The 23,936-nt window shown below is 40.5% G+C and overlaps 1 protein-coding gene across 7 annotated transcripts in view; it reads left to right on the top strand.

Moving 5' to 3' along the window:
• ATE1 (arginyltransferase 1) overlaps window positions 1-23,936 on the top strand; it is a 159,521-nt gene that overhangs the window by 61,766 nt on the left and 73,819 nt on the right. For all 7 annotated transcript variants that reach the window (XM_043597734.1, XM_043597733.1, XM_043597731.1 and 4 more), the window contains 2 exons: window positions 11,427-11,608; window positions 15,429-15,528. In XM_043597734.1, coding sequence (XP_043453669.1) covers window positions 11,427-11,608; window positions 15,429-15,528 — 282 coding nt within the window. The remainder of the gene's footprint in view (window positions 1-11,426; window positions 11,609-15,428; window positions 15,529-23,936) is intronic.

The raw sequence follows: 23,936 nt of genomic DNA, 5'->3' as shown, positions 1-23,936 counted from the left end.
TTTTTTTCCATCTTTATAAGTTTGTGTGGGGGTTGTAGGTACGTGCATGGAGAAAGACATTTTTCATGTGGTTTGGATCATATATGCCACCTTATGTCACGGTTTTACTTGGAGAAATGTTTATAATGTTATTAAAAACTCTCGGTAAGAATAGTTTTTAACTACTAGATAATAGTTCCTCATGTGAATGTACTGTAATTAACTTCTTTTATTTTACAGTTTTGTTTAATTTGGCTCCTTCTCCCAATTTGGAAGTGAACAGAGGTTGTCATGGTCTTAATTCAGTCTGAGCTGATGAAAATTTTTAAGTTAGATTCTATTTAGTTGTTTATTGAGATTATCAACAAAAATTGAAGCAGTTGGTATAGTTTGTTCCTTTCTAATGACTAGATAATCTTTATTAACTCAGGGATTCTGATGAAATTGAGGCATTTGGAGGATTACCCAGTATAAAGTACTGTATAGAACTCGAGGGAATTGTGTGAATAGGAACATCAAAGGAATTCTTCCTCAGCTTAAGGCTATAGGAATTATGTCATTTATGTTACTTAGTAAAATTAACTTTCATAGGCTTTCTTTATGAGCAGAGAAAGTGTTGCTTAAAACAGAGTAACGGGGCACTTGGGTGGCTCAGTCAGTGAAGCGTCCAACTCTTGATTTTGGCTCAGGTCATGATCTCATAATGGTGGGGTCCAACACCGCATTGGACTCTGTGCTGAACAGGGAGCCTGCTTGAGATATTCTCTCTCTCTCTCTCTCTCCCTTTCCCTCCCCCTCCCATCCTTCCCCACCCCCTTTCCGCCTCTGTCCCTCTCCCCTTCTCGAATTCCCTTTCTCTCTCTCAAGAAGAATAGAATAACAGAAAATAGTTACCTTTATATGCACTTTTTATTAGCATCATTTAAATGTAATTGTCTTTGTACTGGAATATAGATGGTGATCAATTTAAGTGTTTAATTGGTTGGGCGTCTTTAGTGTACTGATTGCCAACAGACTAGGAACTGGTTCCTTTTTTTAAACGTACTGGTTACTGGTTTTTAAATCACTTGCTTATGCAACCATGTGATATGTAGGAACCAAGAGTATTCCTGTTTGTATTTTCCAACTTAATTTCATTTATTTTCTTTATTTCTTAATGATAGACCATATCATCTCAAATTTTCAAATTTAGTTTTGGGTTTTCTTTTTAAGAAATCAGGTAGATTTCGATATCGTAGTGGTTTAGCACATTTTTGGGTGTTTATTTTTAAAAGGAATCTGACCTTCAGTGCAGTGTTTCATGAAACACTTCACAAAGGTGAAGCAATTGGAAGAATAAATTATTTTAAAACAGTGCAGACTTTTAATGAGGTGCTTAAGGTAATTACCTGTGGGGGCCTCCATAAACCTGTTTTTAAAAAAATTCAGGGCACATATTGTCTAATTATAGATTTTTGTGTGAACAGGTGTGATTTGGGAGAGGTACTTGGGCATCCCTTGCGAGGACAACTCAGGTTCTGCTCTCCTAAAGCTTGTGAAGACTTTCCCTGTTACTGTCTTTGAACCTGTGATGAAGTCTCTCCAACAGATGCTGCCTCTGGTGCCTGACGAATGACTCCCTCTTTGTCTGTTCCTTTGAGTCTTAATAGTGTTTGTTTTAAGCATAACTGAAGTATGTGGGGGCAGGTGGGCCAGGAGACAGGTGTACTTCATCAGAGTAGATATACCCATTTGGGGAGCAGTTTAACTAGAAGCCTGGATTGGCCTATTAATATTGATGTCATTTCTACGTAGAGCCTTCGGTATCGTACTGCGTAGCTCATTTATCCATAAACCTTGCCATTCTTCCCCAGTGTTTGAGACATTCTTTTCTTTTCTGTAGCTAATGGCGGGCTTTATTATATTTTTTCCTGTTATCAGCTAAATCCTGGAAATGGAGGAGCTTCTGAAAAACAACTTTGCTTACCCTCTCACATATGCAGAACTGTGCAAACTGCAGGCGTGAGAAAGATAAATGATGAAATACTGTTAATCACATCACTGACTTATTTATGAGGAAATTAAAGATCGCTGCTGTTAGTTTTAAGTAACTTCTGTTAAATGAGCTACTGATGTAATTTCATAGACATAGTCTTTGAGGATGTGCCATTCAGACCCCTTAAAACCAAAAGCAAAACCGACCCAAGTTTGCTCACGGTCTGCTTTTATTTCTACATTATCATTTATTTTTCACAGTGCCCTTTGAGGGTGAGCAGTAGTATGATTCCTATTTTTAAAATGCAGAAACACCGGGGCGCCTGGCTGGCCCAGGCCCTAGAGCACACGACTCTTGATCTCAGGGTTGTGAGTTCAAGCCACACGTTGGGCATGGAGCCTACTTTAAAACAATTGCAGAAATGGGTACTTTTGAAAGCAGTTATTGCCTTGCTGAGGTTAAGTAGCCAGAAAGTGTACTGTGGAGTTAGGGCTCAAATCCAGATACTCTGATTCAGAATCCTGGACTCGAGTCCCTCAGCCCTCCTCCCTTTCTGTTGTAGCTTACTGCTTTCTGCTTATATCTTTCCCCGCTGCCTGTAGATTTTCAAAATTCATTTATGTGGGTGCTTCTCAGAAACATCCTGCAATCCCTGGTGGTCCCTGAAGCCTTAGCAAGGGATCCTCGAGGTCAAAATTATATTTTATTAGCGTTTTTCTCTTCTGTATTGTCTCATCCTCTTAAGAATTTGTGGGGATGTTTCCCAGAGGCTGCGTGATGACAGCAAATGCAGAAGCAGATAGAAGATCCCACTCTCCTCTGCCAAGCTGGACTTCAAAGAGATTTCCAGAAATGTAAATCAGTGCCGTTTTTCTCACTAAATTTTTTTGGAAAATATAGTAGTTGTTTTTTTAACAATGTTAACACGTACTGGATTCATTGGTATTTTTAAGCGAATAACAAATACATACTTTTAAAAATACTAGTTTTAACATCTAGTGCAATAAATATCTCCTAAACTCCTTATCTCCAGTAAGCAAAATCTCCCAGTCTTCAATAAGATTTGTAAGTTAAAGGGATTTTGAGACCAAGAAATTTGAGAGCTGTTGATTCACATGATACCTGTGTCATTGTGCCTCTGTTTGTTCTCAAATAAAGTGTACTTTCCTGCATAATTACAGTCTGTACTTGTATCACCTTCTGTGTTTTTAAGTAGCAGTTGAAGGGTGTTAACAATTAATAGGCTTTAGGTGAAACGTTGAAGAAATGCGACAATCCCAAGTATTGAAATAGGATTCTTAAGGAAGTAAAAATACAGAATGGTCACTGACTTGGAGAGGCCTCTCCGAGGCTGGGGGACTGAGCCCCTTGGAGAATTAAGTGAAGGGGCTGTTGTAAGATGTGGATCTTTCTGACCTCGTGGGGGTGAGGGTGACAAGTTTGTATTTGCTGAAAATATATACGTTTGTAATAAAGGTAATTTCTGGCTGCTACTTATAAAACCAACAGGTATCCAGGTAATAGCATATTGAAACATATGGCATGATAAGCCCATGAGTCTGGGTTTCAGGGATGTTGCTGAATGACCAGGGAGACATAACCAGGAGTTCTGCTGATTTCTCATTTCACAAACTTACTCATTGTTCTTTGTTTTTATCGCCTTACTCTAACACTCAAATTCCTGTATTCTTTCCATGTTTTAGTGTTAAAAAAAAAGTTTGAGCTAAGGGATCGCATTTGAGGGAAGCCTATTATGGCGGTTTTATGTCAACTGATTCAGCAAATGTGTGTACGTTCATAGACAAGCATGAAGAATCTTAGTTAAATCAGTTCAGTTTATGGTATTGGACACATGGTAGGCCCAGAATTTTTTTTTTTTAACGTTTATTTATTTTTGAGACAGAGACAGAGCATGAACAGGGGAGGGGCAGAGAGAGAGAGGGAGACACAGAATCCGAAGCAGGCTCCAGGCTCTGAGCTGTCAGCACAGAGCCCGACGCGGGGCTCAAACTCACAGACTGTGAGATCATGACCTGAGCTGAAGGCTAACGCTTAACTGACCGAGCCACCCAGGCGCCCCCAGAATTTTTTTTTCATTTGCTTTTTGTTTTGTTTTGTTTTGAGTGAGAGAGGGTGCAAGTGAGCAAGGATGGAGAGAGAGGGAGCGAGAGACAGAGAGAGTCCCACGAGGGGCGGAGAGAGAGAGAGAGAGAGAGAGAGAGAGAGAGAGAGAGAGAGAAAAGCAGGGCTCACCTGAGGCGGGGCTCAAGCTCACCCAGCTGGGGACTCCTGAGCCCAAGTCAGATCTTAACCGACTGAGCCACCCAGGTGCCTGGCCCAGAATTTTTTCCAGATTTCCTAGCCAGAAGTGAGTGATCTAGAGGTTCCGGCTGTCCCATCTTCACAGAGAGCCAAGGGAATCAATAGTTCAGGTTCACCATCAGCCCATTTCCACAGCTGCCACTTAACCTGTTGAAAAACTTGAAAGTATTGATTGAGTTACCATTTGGGGAATAGTAAATCATTATTAATCAGTACTGCGGAAACAACCAGATGTACTTTTTGGAAAATAGCTTCTTACCTGCCTTTACTGAGATTGTTTTCCATTTATCAAATCTGCTTTTTTAAAAAAAATTAGGTCATTGAAGCTCCCACAAGGGAGAAAAGGAAATCATTCATATTTTAATTGTCAGAAAACATGTTGGAAAGAAAAAGAATGCAGCAAAATAGGTTTTAAGAAAAGATGTTGAAAACCATGCATTGAATAGTTTGTTTTTTATATTGCCTTATTTAGTGACTTCTGTATCCTAGAGATATTCGAAAGTGAGGATATTTAAACGATGAATTAGATGATTAGCTGATTTTCTTATCATAGCATAAAAATAGCATCGACCTAGGGGCTAAGAAGATAGTTTGTGAATCAGTTTATAACTCCATAGTTTCATGATGATTGTATTACTTAATTGACTCCTGGGTTTCTTGTTTCTTTGTCTGGATGTAGTAGGGGGTCAGAGTAGATGGTCCTGTGGCTTCTTTTTTCCTCAGTAATTATAAGGTAGCCCATACCTGTATAGATGCGGGTTTTACAGAGGGAGAAGACTGTTAACTTCCACGGGCATTGAGACACGAGAATAATGCCTGTGGTAGGGTATGTTGGTCATGGGTGGACTCACAGAAGAACAAACAGTGAGGTAAATGGAAGGTCATTAAATGGGAGGTCCCAGGAATGGATGACATGATTAAAATTGGAAACTCAGAAGGTAGCTGCAGTTTGGAAAAAGATTTCAAGCTTGTACAACAAGCAGGATTGATTTGCATTTAGGGTTAACGTGGTCTTTTGGTTATTTACTTATTGAGAACATGCCCATGAGTAAGTCCATATGTATTGTGTCTTTGATAAATACATTTTTAATGAATGAATGCACACATTGGATTTAGTGAGTCCTAGAATGACGTACTCAACTGAAATTGTGGAAGAATTCGGGTTCGTTTCAAAGTCATTTAGTTAGCTTTTGACTGCCTGACGTTGGACAGGCTCCCCACCTCATGTGCCGTGGACTGACAGTTTGTCTCCCTGTCACTGTGGGATTGCTCTCCTCCACGATTACTTTTAAAGACAGGGAGCTTCATTTCCAGGAGCCTCAGGGCTGCCTTACATCTAAAAGATGGTTTTCATAAAATTCAGTGATGTATAGGAATCTGTGTATTTCTTATTACATATTTGGAGCAGCCTAGCTTCTGAGACAAGTGATTTGACTTCAAGTCCGTTAGCAATTTAAAATAGGGTGTCAGTTCTGGTGTTGTAGTTTTAATGGGTTAATATCCTTTCCTTTTTTTTTTTTTTTTTTTGTTAATGCTTCTGTTTGTTGCCTGTTCTGCTCTTTAAACTGTACCTATTTCCAGGGAAATAATAATATCTTTCTGAAGACTAAACCTATATGATAGTAAATGCTAAAACTGGGGTTTGACGTAATTTATTATTGGCGGAAGCTGTTAAAAGTTTCAAGATATATTTATTGTCTGAACAACATTTTTAGCTGTAGCAGTGGAAGGTTTAGAAATCATGAATAGTGCTAGCACCTTAGTCGGTCCTCTCATTTGCTGTTGTAGACCTTGCTCACCTGTGCAGTTACTCTTTGAAGTTCCTTCCCATACCTCTGGAAGGTACCCTGAAAGGGAGTTCCTGTGCGTAGCCCACACTTCATAGGGAGTAATGCTCCCTTACCTTTAGGGCAGACTGTCTACCTGAACTTTTTGGAATCCTTCTGCATGGGAGGTTCGTCTTTCTTCCTCATTTATTAATTTTTTCAATCGTGTATGTCATTATGGACCTACGGATATTAATTTTATACTTTGGGTTGTAATCTAACACTATTTTTTTTTTTTTTTTTTTTTTTTTTGCTCAAATTGTTCCAGCTTTGGCCATTGGGAGCTTTTTCAGTCGCCTTCTGTGCCTCTTTGACATAACTCCATCAGTGCGTGTTTCTTTTTGTTTTTTAAGTACTTTCTTTCTTTTTTGGCACCACACGATGAAGTAGGCTCATCTTAAACGGGCTCTTCCTGTCCCAGTCCTGGAATTGGCCATTTTTCCAAAGAGCCTTGTTCCTTTTACTACAGAATGGAGAAACCAAGATCTGAGTGCTAGATGTGCTTCTTGCTACTAGGGTTTCCTTTATTTAGGCCTTCTCATCTGGCAGAGTAAAGGAACATATGTGTGCATACTAACCCTTGTATGAACATATCTATGATATATACAGACCTATAAATATTTCTGTATGTAACCATCTTGTCTGTATTAAGCTAAACGTGAGTTCTTACGCATGTCTCCAATACTAATCCATCACCCTGTGGGTCATTCTAGCCTCTTCCCCTTGCTTATCTGTAAATGACGACTTCAACAGTGAGAAACTTGGTTCCCATCACCTCCGTCACTTTACAGTAGGCACATGTATCAGTGTCAGAGTTGTTAACCTGTAGTCTCGTGGAAAACAACTTTATCAGGTAGAATACAATGCTTATGTGTGGATTTCCTTTTGCCTTCATTCTTACAGACCCCAAAGGTTACTGAAGTCAGCACCTTTCCCCTCCCGACTGACCTCTTTCAGTCAGGTTGTTTCATACATTTGTAATACAGGTAGATTCTCTGTCCTGTCTCCATTCCTTCCTGGGATCCCTTAATCTCCTAAAAGATTTTCTTTTAGTTTGCATCCATTAAGGCTCACTTTGTGTTTATAAAGTTCTGAGTTTTGGTAAGTACATAATGTCAAGTATCCACTAGTACAGAACCATAGAGAATAGTTTTATCCTAAAAGTCCCCTGCTCCAAATCCCCCAATTTCTTGGCAGCCAATGATTTTTTTACTGCCTCTTTAGTTTTGCCTTTTACTGGATGTATTTGGGATGTATGTGTGGAGCCTTTTCAGACTGGCTTCTTTCACTTAGCAATATGCATGTAAGGTTTCTTCATTTTGTGTATTTGTGGCTTGATAGGTTATTTCTTTTGATGAATAATATTCCATGTGTCATGGTTTATTTATCACCTATTGAAGGATATCTTGGTTGCTTACTGTTTGGGGCAATTATGAATAACATTGTTATGAACATTTGCATGCAGGCCTTTGGGTTTTGTGTGACCCAAGTTGTCAGACAAATTGGATAAATACCTAAGAGCGTGATTACTATTTTATATGGTAACGCTATGTTTATCTTTACTGGAAAGTCCCAAACTGTCCTCTGAAGTATCTGTACCGTTTTACATTCCATCATCATCAATGAATCCGAGTTCCTACTGTTCTGCGTCCTCGCCAGCATTTGATTCAGGTTTTTGGATTTCAGCCATTCTAATAGTTGAGTAGTATTAGCTCGGTGTGTGTGTGTGTGTGTGTGTGTGTGTGTGTGTGTGTGTGTGTGTGTGTTTTAATTTCAGTTTCCTAGCAGATGATGTTGAGCAGCTTTTCATATGCTTATTTGCCACCTGTACATCTTCTTTGGTGAGGTGTTTGCTCAGATACTTTGCCCAGTTTTTAATTGGGCTGTTTGTTTTCTTACTGTTGAATTTTAACAGTCTTTCTATTTTTGAATACCAGTCCTTTATCCGATACATGTGTTGCAATTTTCTCCAGTCAGTGGTTTAACTTTTTATTTTCCTAGCAGTGTCTTTGTAGAGAGAGCACTTTTTAAATTTAATGAAGTCCAGCTTATCAGTTATTTCTTTCATGGTTTGTGCTTCTGGCATTGCATCTAAAAACTCATTGCAAAACCCAAGGTCACCCAGATTTTCTCCTATTGTTATCATCTAGAAGTTTTATAGTTTTGCATTTTATATTTAGGTCTGTGGTGCATTTTGAGCTGAATTTTTGAAAGCTGTAAGGTCTTTGTCTAGATTTGGATTTTCTTGCATTTGGATGTTTAATTGTTCCGGCATCATTTGTTAGAAAGACTGTCCTTTCTCTCTTGGACTGTCTTTGCTCCTTTGTCAGAGGATAGTCCACCATGTTTATGTGGGCTTATTTCTGGGCTTTAGTTCTGTTACATTGTTCTACTCTTCTCTTATTTGGCCAGTATAGACCCTATCTTGATCATTGTAGCTTTACAGTAAGTCTCGACGTAGGCAGTGTCAGACCTTCGACTTGTTTCTTCAGTATTATGTTAGTTATTCTAGGTCTTCTGCCTATTTATATGAACATTAGAACAAATTTGTTTATACCTACAAAATAGTTTGCTGAGATTTGGATTGGGATTGCATTAAATGTATAAACCAACTTGGGAAAATGGACATCTTAACAATATTGAGTCTTACAGTCTATTAACAGATAATGTTTTTACACTTATTTACCATCTCTTTGTTTCATTTTGTCAGTTTTCTGCATATATATCCTGTACGTACTTTGTTAGATTTATATTTAGGCATGTAATTTTTTTTGGTTTTATAAAATGGCACTGGGTTGTTAATTTCATATTCCAGTTATGGCTCGTATGTAGTAAAGCAAATGGCTTTTGATTGTTAGCTTTGTGTCCTGTGACCTTGCTATGATGGCTTATTGTTTCCATTTTTTGTTGTTATTGACTCTTTGGGATTTTCTACAAAGTAAATCATGTCATTTGTGAATAAAGACAGTTTTATTCTTTTCCTTCCCAATCTTAATACCTTTTATTTCCTTTTTTGTTTTATTACATTAACTAGCATTTTCAGTATGATGTTGAATAAGGGAATCTTACTGGGGAAAGCATCAATTTTCTTATCATTAAGTGTGATGCCAGCTGTAGATTTGTTGTATATGTTCTTTATTAAGCTGATGAAGTTCCTTTCTCTTCCTAGTTTGTTGAGTTTTAGTCATAACTGGATGCTGGATTTTGTCAGAGGTATTTTCTGCGTCAATTGATATATGATTTTTTCCTTTAGCATCTTTCCATGATTAACTGCTTTTTATTTTAAATTACTTTTTTAATGTTGAACCAGCTTTCCATACCTGGAATAAATCCCACTTTGTCATGGTGTATAATTCGTTTCATACGTTGTTGGATTTAATTTGCTAAGATTTTGGTGAGGATTTTTGCATCTGTGTTATGAGAGATACTGATCTGTAGATTTCCTGTCTTGTAATGTCTTTTTTCTGGTTTTAATATTAGTAAACTGACTTTTTCATTTTTCTTCATTCTCTTCTAGGTTTTTTTTTAGTGTTTATTTTTATTTTTGAGAGCGAGAGTGTGTGCGAGCAGGGGAATGGCAGAGAAGGGGACAGGATCCAAAGTGGGCTCTGTGCTGACAGCAGAGAGCCTGATGCAGGGCTCAGACTCTCAAACAGTGAGGTCCTGACCTGAGCTCAAGTCAGATGCTTAACCGACTGGGCCACCTGGGCACCCCTCTCTTCCGGCTTTTGTGTATACATGTTTTCTGTGATTTTAGCTGTGTGAAAATGATGTATGTGATATACATGTGTGTATATATATGTGTATATATATAGTGTATGTTGTATTTGTTCGCTTAAATTGTTAATCTCTAACATCCATTTAGTCTCTACCAAAGCATTGTTTCATGTTGCATCATAATTTTCATTTAGCAACAGTTATATTTAAAATCATATTGAATTTTGGGGCTTCCGGGTGGCTCAGTCGATTAAGCTTCTGACTATTGATTTTGGCTCAGGTCATGATCTGACGGTTTATGAGATCACCCCCCACTGGGCTCTGTGCTGATAGCATGGAAACTGCTTGGGACTGCCTCTCCCTCTCTCTCTGCCTCTCCCTCGCTTGCTTGCTCTCTCTCTCAAAATAAATAAATATTTAAAATCATTGAATCTTAAAATGAAAAGTGTCACTCAACTATTTACAGATAAAAGGTTATACTCTGAAATCTCTAAGTTTCTTTTGTGGGATTACAGTTACATTAAGATAATGGTAAGGAGGGGCGCCTGGGTGGCGCAGTCGGTTAAGCGTCCGACTTCAGCCAGGTCACGATCTCGCAGTCTGTGAGTTCGAGCCCCGCGTCAGGCTCTGGGCTGATGGCTCAGAGCCTGGAGCCTGTTTCCGATTCTGTGTCTCCCTCTCTCTCTGCCCCTCCCCCGTTCATGCTCTGTCTCTCTCTGTCCCAAAAATAAATAAACATTGAAAAAAAAAAAAAGATAATGGTAAGGAAATTATTTTCCTTTGGCTCATAAAGGGAAGTGTCCTAGCCCTTTTTTTTTATTTACACAGGAACTCTTACCTACAAAAGATAATGGGATCATATGCCTTGTCAGTGCGAGGGTTGTCACAGATGAGGCTTGGCTGATGGTATAGGGGCAGTTCTGTTCTCACCCACCCCTCTCCTTCTGTGTTCCCCGTCTTTCTTTCCTGCACCATTTCTGTCTCAGCTTTTGTGTGGAACCGAAAAATAGACTTTAATATTTACTTATCCTGTAAAATTTGTATTTCCTACTGTTAAGTTTTTAAACAAGGTTAAAAAAAAAACCTGAAGTTTATTTCTTTTTCTCATTCTTTTGTTTGGTCAGTGTTTCTACAAGTAAAACGTTTTGTAGGGTGTGATTGCAGAGGATGATGACAGCAGGAAATTTTAGGAGTTACAAAGTAGAAGTATAACAGGACAATTATTAAGATTTTTAATAGAAAGAAAAAGATGATAGGGGCACCTGGCTGACTCAGTCAGTGGAGCTTGTGACTCTTGATCCTGGGGTAATGGGTTTGAGCCCCACATTGAGTTGTAGAGATTACTTAAAAGTAAAAATCTTTAAAAAAAAAAAAGGGGGGGGGCACCTAGATGGCTCAGTCAGTCGAGTGTCCGAGTTTGGCTCAGGTCATGATTCGTGGTTTGTGAGTTCCAGCCCTACACTGAGCTCACTGCTGTCAGCCTGTCAGCACAGAGCCCTCTTTGGATCCTCTGTCCCCTCCCCCACTTGTGCTTGCCCCAAAACAAATAAATATTAAAAAAAAAAAAAGAAAAGAAACTGTTCACATGTATGTCTGCTTTTTCACAGGCGGAGAATCCCCCTAATGGACCAGATTGTGGTTATGGCTCCTTTCACCAGCAGTATTGGCTTGACGGGAGAATCATTGCTGTGGGGGTGATTGACATCCTTCCATACTGTGTGTCATCTGTATATTTGTACTACGATCCTGATTATTCATTTCTGTCTTTGGGTGTCTACTCTGCACTACGGTAAGATTACTTTCGACAGCTGTAATGGGTCATACGGAACTTCAGATAATTCCTCACTTGATTATATTTCATCATATAACAGCAGAAATCCTATTTGATAGTTCATAATAATTTTGTTGCTATAGTAGTCTCTCATATATCAGTATTTAGAAATAACCACTTTTAGAACTGAGGGTAGTGCCCGATGGTAATTCCCTAGCTTTTTAAGCTATCCATGTAATCTAGTGTAGGAGAAGTCATTGTATTTGTGGGGTGTTTTTGTTTACGTCTTTATTTAAGCTCCCCTATCAAAAACCACTCAATGTCCCTTAAATATTACAGTATTTACATATTTTTGTCATCATTAGTATAGATATTTTTTCATAATTAAAGGTTAAATGAATCTCCTATAAATGAATTCAAGCAATGTAAATCTGTTGGAAGGAATATACAGTTATAGAAAGCATATAGGAGTGGCAAGTCCCTGACTGTCCGCTTAATTCTCTGGCCCTCATCAAAAGATTATTTCCCTTGCATGTCCATGGATGCAAATATATGCAGCATCACCTGGATATTTTATATTATCCTAATGGTAAAAGGATTGGGGTCTTTTTCCATGAAAATACTGGGTCTATTTTTATTCCTTCGTATCTGTGAATATGTGTGGTACAGAAGGGAAGGAAGATTGAAAATTATTTTTCTGTTGCTTATGTGGGAACTTGAGTCTCTGTTTCTCATTGTGTCAGTATTTTCACTTTTCCCAGTCTCTGTGTCTGATGGTCACAATCTCACATCATAGGAAGATTTTGAGATTATTTCTTTTATTAATTCTGTATGTACTTTTTTCTGAATTATAAAATTGGAAAAGTGGGTATTTTTCTTTAATTACTGTTTGATTTTTGTGAAAAATCTGGTCCATAATAGATTTTGTGTGTTTTAGTGGGCCAAAGAAAAATTCTCCATCTTGGTATTTTCAACCTGAGCCATCTCTTAATGATAAGTTATAGCGATTCACAATTATACACTGTTTACAACTGATCCCTGTAATATTCCTTTATTTTTCCTTTGTATTTAATTGCATTTTTGTATAAGCTAATTAAGAATATTTGTGACTCCTGATGGCGTCAATGAAATTGAAATTGATCATTTGAAGCGTTTACATTTTGTAACTTTAGAAGAGTGTATTTATTTCAGAAAAGCTACTTTTTTTTTGTACCAGAATCAGTCGACACTTTGTGATCATTGCTATTTTCCTTCTTCTTTTATTTTTGTATCTACTTTTCCACTTTACAGTGTATAGCTTATGGATTTGTTTAGACTTCTCAGATGAACATTATGAATATTTATTCCCACATAGTGAATCCCAGCCTATGTATGAAATATCATTTCATGCCTCAATAAGCCAGGAGATTTAGAAATCCTGCTGCATTTGAGATAGCAAATAATCAGTTCCTAGCAAAATTATAAAGAGTTCTATTTACTGTTTGGTAGATCTCTAAGAGATAGAGATTTGGTAGATTTGGTAGCTCTCCGGCTAGAGCTGGAGAGCTTTGAGGAGGAAGCAAAGGAGACCGAGAGCACGAACATTGTTGCAGTTGAGAGCGGGGAGGCTGCCTCTGGATTACAGCCTCGTCACTTGTTTGTAGTGGCCTGGGGGATCTGAGTTGCTGAGTTTAGGGAAGAGGAAAGGCAGCCAGGAGATTGACATTTCCAAGCAAAATTGGGGAGAGTAGGTTGTAAATTGCCAATTCTATTATTGATTATAGTGTATTTCAGTGAAACTCATTTAGTTTCCTCTCCATTCCTTCAATTTCTTAAGCAATTTACAATGCATTTAGTTTTTGTATTTTTTTTTTCAATGTTTATTTATTTTGGGGACAGAGAGAGACAGAGCATGAACGGGGGAGGGGCAGAAAGAGAGGGAGACACAGAATCGGAAACAGGCTCCAGGCTCTGAGCCATCAGCCCAGAGCCTGACACGGGGTTCAAACTCACGGACCGCGAGATCGTGACCTGGCTGAAGTCGGACGCTCAACCGACTGCGCCACCCAGGCGCCCCTAGTTTTTGTATTTTAATGTATAATCAGTATAGATTTTTATATAACATAGTCTGTAGATTTAAAAAAATGTTTGAATTGGGGATCATGAACATGGCATTAATTTATGTTTTGTTAGCAAGGTGGATTTTAGAAATGAGTTCATTTGTGTAACGTATTTATTTGAGAAGAATCTATGTGTCTTGGGCATGATTCATAGAAGTGAATAAGACAGGGTTTCCAGCTTTGTCAAAGCAGATCGTAATGAGGATACCAACAACATAAATTTAGATACAACGTTATGCTGTGACAGAAGTAGTCACAGTGCCAGGGTGAGGTCCTTTTTGAATAGGGTGGTCAGGAAAGACCTCTTGGTCAGGTGACATTGGAGGAGCCCAGAAAAAAAGGAAAGGAGCCAGCTGTGCAAAAATCTGAAGGTAAGATATAGGGAGGTTACCTGATCTGGTTAATATTGTAAACCAACGACTGGTTACCCCTCTGCGGGATTTATAGAGGGGCAAGAGAGCACACTGGGAAGCCAGTCAGTTGCAATAGTCAGCCAGGGGAGCCAGGATGCGGGCTTGGACCATAGTGGCTGCGGTGGAGGTAATGATAAGCGGTCAGACCCCCCGTAAATTTTGGAGGTTGAGCTGGCTGGATTTGTCGACATGGGTCGGACATGGGAGTGAGAGGAGAAGAATGATTGAGGATGGCTCCTAGGTTTGGGCCCGGACAGCTGAGGGAGGGAGTGGCAGTGCAGGACCAAGCGGAGTGCCGTTGTGGCCGGGTGTCCTTCCTCACTTTGAACCTTCCAAGTGGATTCGTTCTAGGGTTGGTAGGATTTATTCTGTTACAGGCCACTAACGTTCAGTCTGCTTGGATTTAGAGATACTTTTATTTTACAGATGAATTTGTAGGGTCACACCTTTTCAGTGATTTAAATTGGAACTTGCAAAATGCACAGGCTATTCACTTGAATTTCAAGCATTTGTTGCTACAAAAGAGAAAGAAAAAGAGAGAGAAAGAAAGAAAAGAAGAAAATCTTCAAGAAACAAATGTAAAAACGAAACAAACAACTTTTGTCTTACTTTAGAAATGTACTGAAGTTTTGCTTAAAACTCTTAAATACAGCCAGTCATTCACTTGGGCGGGTAGGATGAAGTTCTGTGCCCAGATTTATCCCGATATAAATGAAAACCACTCCAAGCATGGACATTGCTGACAGCTTCTTTGTTCGGTTAATCCTCGCCTATGCCCAACAAACAGGAAAAGTGGTGAGATAGCATAGTTTTTTTCCACTCTTTAGTTTTAGGGAGAATAAATATTAGAGTAGCGTCTCGATGTAGGAGAGAGTTCTACAGCAGACACACTTGCAAGGATGTGCATGTAAATGGTCATAATCAGAGTCATTTTTCCTGAAATGTGTTGGCTTTTGAGTTTTATAAAATTTGTTTTTAACTTGATAAACCTAATCTTTTGAGAACTCCAGGGGATAATGAGTAATGTACTAAATAGATCTCTGCTTTTATGCTCTTTGAATTTTTGCTCAACTAATTAGCTCAATAAAGTGTAAAGCATGACTTAGATGCATTTGCTCAAACTAATGTAGTGTTGTTGTATCTTTTTTTTAGTAAAAGTTATCTTACAGTACTTTTGAAATTGTTTTTCTTTCAACACTTGGAGTTTCTTAATAGCCTAATGTCACAATTTCAGATTTCATCAGATATTGGACATCAGATTACACAGTACTTTGAATATCGGAGCTAGATTTCACTGTACCTTCATCTTTATTCTTCTTTTGGCAGAGAAATTGCTTTTACGAGGCAACTTCATCAGAAAACATCTCAACTCAGCTATTATTATATGGGTTTCTACATTCATTCATGTCCCAAGATGAAATATAAGGTAAAGCTGATTTTCACGTGTCTGCTTGTACATACATTTCATGAAAATTAGTGCTTTTCTGGTTTCTCATCATTTGAGGTTAACTTGGTTGCGTATTTCGAATGTATGTCATGAATTATTCCATGAACTTTGCATGAAATCTGGCTTGTTCATGGCTTAGAACACTGCTGGACACATAGGTGCTTAATATTTGCTTAATACAGGTTCATCTGTAGAAATTAACCAAATATTTAAAAATCCCAGGTATTCTGGAACATTCAGCAGGGCCCTGCTTACTTGGGGTATACCCACTAGTAGGAATCTACCATTTCCGGGTGGATCCTGACCCTTCTGCCCCCCGCACCCCCCCCGCCCCATTTATTTTGTCCCTCCCTTCTGTTTTAGCTTTGTTTCCTTTGGACCCAGTCACAGTCCAGAAAAATTGGAGCTCAATGTAAGCAGTGAGGTATTTTCAATAATAAAAATAATAATAGTAATGCAAATGTTTATAAGGTTTTCATTATAGAAAGATGAATCTTTAATATAATTTTTGTCTCAGGGCACAGGATTTGGGCTTTGAACATGGGTTAATTAAGGATAATGCTTTGCTGCCTCAGAAATTAAGCTTTCTGTAGTGAGAACCACGGCATTTACCGCTCTGACTTTGTAATTCATCGTACTATTGTGAGATTTAACTGTATTTCAGAATTTCCCTTTTATATTCTCTTGAATGAAACTCTTTGATGTTTCCTAAGGATTAGTGGCCTACTGTGTGTAAAAACTCTGGGAAGTACAGAGAAGTGTGAAGGAGCAGACTCCCTATATCCTGCCCACCTGAAAAGCAGTAACGGAACACCTTTGCTCTACTTAGAACACTGCTTTAAGCTCTGAAGAGGCAAAAAGATGTAAACATGAATCTTCCTCTGAAAATTTGTAATCTAGGTGAAGATGGGAAGCATTTTACATGAAAACAGGTCAGGCCAGTGGTTTGGTAAGTGGCCTGATGTAGAGTAGGGCTGATGGGGAAGCACATAGCAAAGAGAAGGAGCAGAGAAGTAAGGATTTGCCCAGGGCCTAGTCCTATAAAAAATGGGTAACCAGAGGACTCTGAATGACTTGAAAGCTTCTCTGAGGTATTTAGGCAGCTGGGAACCCTTTTCCCAGCCAAGTGCAGCGCATTTATACATCAAAAAGCATATTCGAATATATAAGTTATGACTTTTTTAAGGTAGGGAAATTTTTAAAACATAAACCAAATTGAAAAGTGTACTTGAACCCCGTGTACCTATTATCCAGCTTCAGCCCATCAGTGCCTCTTGTTTCATCTGTTCTTTCTTCCCCATTCCCTCCTCCATCATCTTTTGAATTATTTTGGAACAAATCCAGAACATCATTTCACCTGTTCATGGTGTGTATTTCTTTTTTTTTTAAATTTTTTTTTTCAACGTTTATTTATTTTTGGGACAGAGAGAGACAGAGCATGAACGGGGGAGGGGCAGAGAGAGAGGGAGACACAGAATCGGAAACAGGCTCCAGGCTCTGAGCCATCAGCCCAGAGCCTGACGCGGGGCTCGAACTCACAGACCGCGAGATCGTGACCTGGCTGAAGTCGGACGCTTAACCGACTGCGCCACCCAGGCGCCCCAATGGTGTGTATTTCTAAAAGACAAGAGCATTTTGAAAATACACGCAGTCTCATCATCACACCTCAAAAATATTAACGGTATTTCTAAGTACCTTTCTGTATCTAGTCAGTGTCCGTTTGTTTCGCAGTTTGACTTTGAACCCAGACGAGGCCTGTACAGTTTGGTTGGTAGATCTCTTAAATCTTGTTAACCCGTAAATTTCCCCTCCCTCTCCCCCCGCCCCCCCCTCCCCCTACAAAGGAATACTCCGTAAAACTTGGTGATTATATATGGGAACAAACAAAAGTGGTTCCAGAGTGTTGATGTTAAGCACAGAAGGTATGGGGAAGGGATGTTTCCATTGTTAGAAGCTGTGGATCTAACAGAACTGGCTTTGAAAGAAGGGTGATACACATTACCTTGCTGGTTTTATGCTGACAGCCCAGGTAGTCTGGTCAAGGCACTCTGCTGGCATTTCATCTCATATTTAAGTGTATAGCGTAGGTAACTCGTGAATTTAATATTCGCATATTTCCTTTATGCCTGCATTATTAATTTGGTTGATAGGTCCAAACATATGTTCTTTTTAAAAATTTTTTAAATGTTTATTTATTTTTTGAGAGAGAGACAGAGCACAAGCAGGGGAGGGGCAGAAAGAGAGGGAGACATAGAATGCGAGGCAGGCTCCAAGCCTCAGGCTCCGAGCCATCAGCACAGAGCTTGACGTGGGGCTCAGACCCACTAACCGCGAGATCATGACCTGAGCTGAAGTCGGATGCTTAACTGACCGAGCCACCCAGATGCCCCTAAACATATATTCTATGAAGAAGGAAAAGCATGGACATATTTCTGCTTTCCAAAAATACTTACTTGGTACTGTTCTTACTAGTATTTTTTCCTTCTAGCTCATTTTTGTGGTACCAGATCTAAAGAAGCTCAGGTAGGAGACTCAGGTACTATAGATATTGTAGCACAATAATAACAATCAGAAGAAAATTCTAGCCGTCTTGGATATTCATCTTCCTCTGTGTACTTGTGCGCGACCCTTCTAAATGGAAGCATTTTTTTTGCCAGTCTCAGGGACCCGCAGAAATTTCACTTTTACTTCTCATCTGTAATGGCTGCTGTAGTGTCGCAGGATTTCCCTCAGCGAGTTTTTCCTCATGCCTAAGCTCAAATCTTAATTGCTCCATATTTTGACCTATTTCTTCTTTTTTTGCTATTCATGGAAATGGTGACCATATTTTCATCCCCCCTTCCCTCTGCATGAAGACTTTTAATCCCACCTTTGTTGACTCCAGTCCAGAGTAAATACTGTGTGTTCTTCAGTCTCCTTCTTAGGTAGAGCTCTGCTTGGAAACAGACATCTGGCTTGTCTAGTTTTTAGCTAAGAATTAAAAAATGTTTTCCGTGTCGTTCGGTCAGTCTGGCTTAATCATATGCAACCGAAATTTCTCAGAATTATAGCTTCAGGATATTATTTTTTAAATTCCATTTCCATGAGAGATACCCCATGCCTACCTGTCCTCTGGCTTATTACTTCATTTGTTCATTCATAAAGTACTTCCTGACCTCCTACTGGAAATGCAGCAAGATCCCTAGTCTCAAGGAACTTCCATTCTGTTGGAACACCTACAGCAAGATAATAAGACAGACATCAGGAATAAGCACTGTGTTATGTGGCACATACTAGGTGTGGCTCCTTTAGAGTTGGGGTCAGGGCGGGCCACTCTGAGGAGTCATATTGAGGCTGAGATTTGATTGACAGGAAGTCAGCCCATGGGAAGGTGAGGGGTCATTTCAGGACCAGACCAAGGCTCAGTGCTGCTTTGCTTTTGAGTTGTTGCTGTCATCCATTTGGCTATACTTCAGGGTGACCTGTGGAAATTTTTTTTTTTTTTTAATTTTTTTTTTCAATGTTTATTTATTTTTGGGACAGAGAGAGACAGAGCATGAATGGGGGAGGGGCAGAGAGAGAGGGAGACACAGAATCGGAAACAGGCTCCAGGCTCTAAGCCATCAGCCCAGAGCCTGATGCGGGGCTCGAACTCCCGGACTGCGAGATCGTGACCTGGCTGAAGTCGGATGCTTAACCGACTGCGCCACCCAGGCGCCCCGAAATTTTTTTTTTTGAGAGAGAGCGTGTGCACACGTTCCAATGGGGGAGAGGGGCAGAGAGAGAGAGAGAGAGAGAGAGAGAGAGAGAGAGGAGAGAGAGAGAATCTCAAGCAGGCTCCACACTTAGCACAAATCCTGATGTGGGGCTCGATCACATTGACCCTGGGATCATAAGTTGAACCAAAATCAAGAGTCGGACACTCAACCAACTGAGCCACTCAGATGCCCCATAGGATGACCTGGGGAACTTTAAAAAGATACTGATACTTGGGCCCTATCTTCTAAGATTTGGGGCTCAACCATGGGCATCAATTGTTTTTTTAATGCTCAGAGGATTCTAATGTGAAGGCAAGCTTGAGAACCACCACACCAGATTAATTTTTCACATCTCAGCCTAATAATGAACTGGAAAAATGATTACTTCTCATTTTAAAGTTGGCTCTTTTCTGTTTATTAAAGTGAGAATCACTCATATTGAAGAAGTTCGTATCTACTCTTTGTTATCTGGGTCCTGGAACGTCTAAGGCTGAGTGACTGGAGTCTTTCAGCTGGGTGTTCCCTTTACCCTTACTGATCTCTTGTTTCTTTCTCTCTCTCTCTCTCTCTCTCTCTCTCTCTCTGTCCCTCCCTCCCTCCCTCCCTCCCTCCCTCCCTCCCTCTCTCTCTCCATCCTCCATGCTTGCAAACTCCTCATTCATCATTCCACAGCCTAGCGGTCACTTGCTCCAATAACCTGTACTGGACACTAAGGCTAGACTTGACCACCCAGCCACCCCACCCCCTCCTCCCTTAGCAGTCTACAATTCTTTCCAAAATTCAAGTCTGTCTCCTGTGCATATGCTCGTGAGACCCTCGTGATGTTTATCTTCGTCACGTATGCAAGTACCTAACAGTGCCTGCCACACAGGAGATGTTTAACTTTAAGTAGACATTTATTGACTTCATGAGAAGCAATACTAGTGCTGAGGGTTGAGAAGCATGTAGAATAGTGAGAAACTCCCTCATTTGTTTCACAAGTGTTTACTGAGTGTGAATAGGATAGCTTCTGCTTAGCAAATAGGTTAGAACTTCGTTAAGACACGCAGGCAGTTCTAACGGACTATGACTGGATATCATGGAATACCGCTAGGTACTCTGGCATCGAAGGGAGGTGGCGGTACAGGAATGTGCAACACTTTGGAGAAGTTGCTTAACTATAGCTGGTCTTGGTTTTTGCAACTGTAAAATGGGAATGATGTAGAAATGAGACATATCGTTGTTGTTGTTTTTAAGTAAGCTCTACACCCAGTGTGGGGCTTGAACTCACAACCCTGAGGTCAGGAGTTGTATGTTCTACCAACAACGAGCCAGGCACCCCAGGATGTATTGTGTTTTTATCTCAGCTTGAGTGTAGAATCTTCTTGCACTGATAGATAGCACCTTCCCAGTTGGGTAGCATGCACAGAATCATTACCTGTGCTTTCGTTGAGACCTGTCAAAGTTCTGTGTTTATATGCTGATAAATGGCACCCAAATTTCCAAGTGGCCTGCTTGTGCTATTAATCAGACTTCTTAGTTTAGTTCAGATGCTGGGGAGAAGCAGAGGCTTATGCTAGTTCACACCAGTTCTGCCTCCCTTTATGGAAATTTGTAGAATTGCGGACACTTGCCTTTTGTTTGGAGGAAAGTGGCACTGAACTCTTGGGGTTGGTGCTAAGAGTGGTGAACCTCTCAGGAATCAGTCCCGTGTTGTGCCACAGGGTGTCTCTTCATTTTGGCCTTGTCCATTGAGGGCCGAAAAAGTCTGAGCTCAGATGTTTGTGGGCAGAATAAAATGGCTATTTTGTTCCACTTATAGATATTTTCGTTTCACCAGAGGATATTTTATTATATTTTCAGCAAATGAGAACTCTCAGTTATGAAGAAATAGCACAACTGCTTATAAAAGTGGGAATCCTCAATTAGAAATGTGCTGTTCAAAATCGCAAGGTAGATGCCGGTTCCGGCATGAATAGTTCACGTTGCAATTTGAGGGCCCAGAACTAGACACCAGCAAAAGATAACTCACAGAAAATGAATGGCACACTATTGTAAAATCTCTCGTTTTCAAGGTTTAGTGAGGGTAAATTTAGCATATAACTACGATGGTAGTTAAAAGTATATCTTCTTCCTTGAAGCATAGCTAAGTGTTTAAAGCATCAGTAACGGCGTGTTTTTGCCACACTGAAAAATCGACAGAAGTGTTTTCTATTGGGTATTAAAGAAAGAAGGAGTAGATCTTCAAATAGGCGTATTTTCGGTCACTGAGAAGGGGCAGTGTCGTAGATCCTGCAGGCACTGGGAATACAGCTGTAAACGGTGCGGATGCCCTGCCCTGATGGAGGTTACAGCCGAGGGAGCACATAGATGGCACAGTGCGCGAAGTGGCGCCCAGGGGTACCGAACTGGACCTGAGACCAGAGTAATGTTTCATTTGGATTTTTCTCGAGTAGATTTGGGCCTGTTCAGTTACAGCCTTTACCGTCTAGTACACCGATTATATGAAGTAGAGCAAGTGAAAGCATGTAACGGCAGGTCCAGGGTACGCAGAAGAGCGGGTTTTACCTGCTCTCTTTTTATTGAGTAATGGGTTTTCACGAAGGCATGCTGAAGTGACGAGTTTCTCGTCATGTGTAGGGAGGACCGTGGCTCGGTAGCTGGTTTCCAAGGGTGCCGTCGTCAGTTCCTCTCACCTGGTGTGTGCGTGCTGTTCCGTCCATCAGAAGTAGATTCTGTTTCCCTCAATTGGACTGGCCTTGTGACTTGCACTAACAGGATACCACGGAACGAACTCTCGGGGGGCTTGAGGCCCACACCTTAAGAGGGCTGGCAGCTTTCCCTTCCTCTGCCGGTGGAGCCAGCCATCAGCATGTAAAAGGGCCGACTGCTGCTGGACAGAGATGGCAGCAGCATCCCGGGGGTTTCAGCCCCCGCCGAGCTTCTGGCTGCATGCCGCTACCTTGATTGAGCCTAAGAGATACCGACGTGAGAACCCCCTGACTGAGCTGGAGCCAACTCACAGAATCACGAGGAATAATAAATTAGTGTGGTTTTCAGCCACTGAGATTTGGAGTGGTTTAGTACTCGGTAGCAGACGACTGAAACACATGTTGTAGGATGGAGATCACTTAGAGGTGGAGATGTCCATGTAGATAGAAATCATTCTGTGTTGAGCTGTGCAGGCTCAGAATTGACCCTGAATTGAGCCGAACTGATCTGAGAAGTTTGTGATGGCTCAGTGTGAGAGAGTTTTGGCAAAGTCACTTCATTTCCATATGCGTTCATACCTAGAGATGTGCCGAGTTGGCCTAGGTGAATTCATCTTTGTAAGGCATTTCATTTAATACCCTGACTCGAGCCTACAACGCATTTCTTGACATGATGATGTGTTTTGATTTTGCTTGTCTTGCTAGTGATGAACACTGCAAGATGAAAATCATCTCGTGGCCGTCTTCATAGTTAACGTAAGTGGAGCACGTTGCCGTAAATTCTCCTCTCGGAGTGTGCGTGGTTGGGTAGCTTATAGCACTATTATTTTTGTGCATCACATTCTCTGACATGCATTTTTAATGAATTCTTATGATTTTCCGTGTGTGTGTGTATGTGTGTGTAAAAGATTGATTTACAAAAACATTGCATGGTAAGATCATGTTTTTTTTGTTTGTTTGTTTGTTTGTTTGTTTTTTTACTGTTTGTTTTTGAGAGAGATAGGGTGTGAGCAGGGGAGGGGCAGAGAGAGAGGGAGACACAGAGTCTGAAGCAGGCTCCAGGCTCCGAGCCATCAGCACAGAGCCTGACACAAGGCTCAAACTCGCGAACTTCGAGATCATGACCTGAGCTAAAGTCAGACACTCAATGGACTGAGCCACCTAGGCGCCCCAGAGTAAGATGTGTTTTGTCTGGGCCTATAGTCATAGAAGTAAGGCATAGGATAGTCACAGATAAATTGAATGAGAGCTGAAAATAGTCATTATTAAAGGAAATTTCTTGATATTAGTGTTCACATTAACTGTTGTAATAATCATGGCCGTGTTCATGGGATTCGGTATAGTTGTAGCATAAATCAGTGCCAGTTTGGGGGCTCAGGAGCTGGCTGACATGAACAGAAATTGTGTTTTCAACCTAGAAGAGTCTCTCCCTGGAGGAGTCCTCCGGCCACAGTAGGCGGGGAGAGTGGAGCTTTCTGGCCGCCGAGCTCAGTGACACCTGTCTTCCAGCTCTGCTTCTCTCGTGGTGCCCAGAAGGACATTTGGGCTGCCCATTTGGGCATCACAGGCCATTAGTAGTGGCTAGAATCAGAAAAGAGCTATGTCTTCTCCTGTGCCTCTCTTTTTCTTAACAAATATTTTTATTGTGGTCAAATATATGTAACAAAATTGGCCATCTTAACCATTCTGAAGTGTACTGTTTTAGAGGTTACGTCCTAGAGGTTCTAGAGGTTACGTTCGTGTGGCTGTGCAGCCACCACCACCATCCATCTCCAGGACTCTTCTCAGCTTGCAAAACTGACACTCTGTATCTGTGAGACAGTAGCTCCCGGCTCCCTCCCTGACAGCCCCTGGTGACCACATTCTACTTTGGTCTCTGAATTTGACTGTGCTAGGTGCCTCCTGTGACTGGAGTCCTGCACTGTCTGTCGTTTCGTGACTGGCTTATTTAACTTAGCTT

The sequence above is a fragment of the Prionailurus bengalensis genome, chromosome D2 (assembly GCF_016509475.1).
Source record: "Prionailurus bengalensis isolate Pbe53 chromosome D2, Fcat_Pben_1.1_paternal_pri, whole genome shotgun sequence".
Lineage (NCBI taxonomy): Eukaryota > Metazoa > Chordata > Mammalia > Carnivora > Felidae > Prionailurus > Prionailurus bengalensis.
This window is presented reverse-complemented; position numbering and strand designations above follow the sequence as displayed.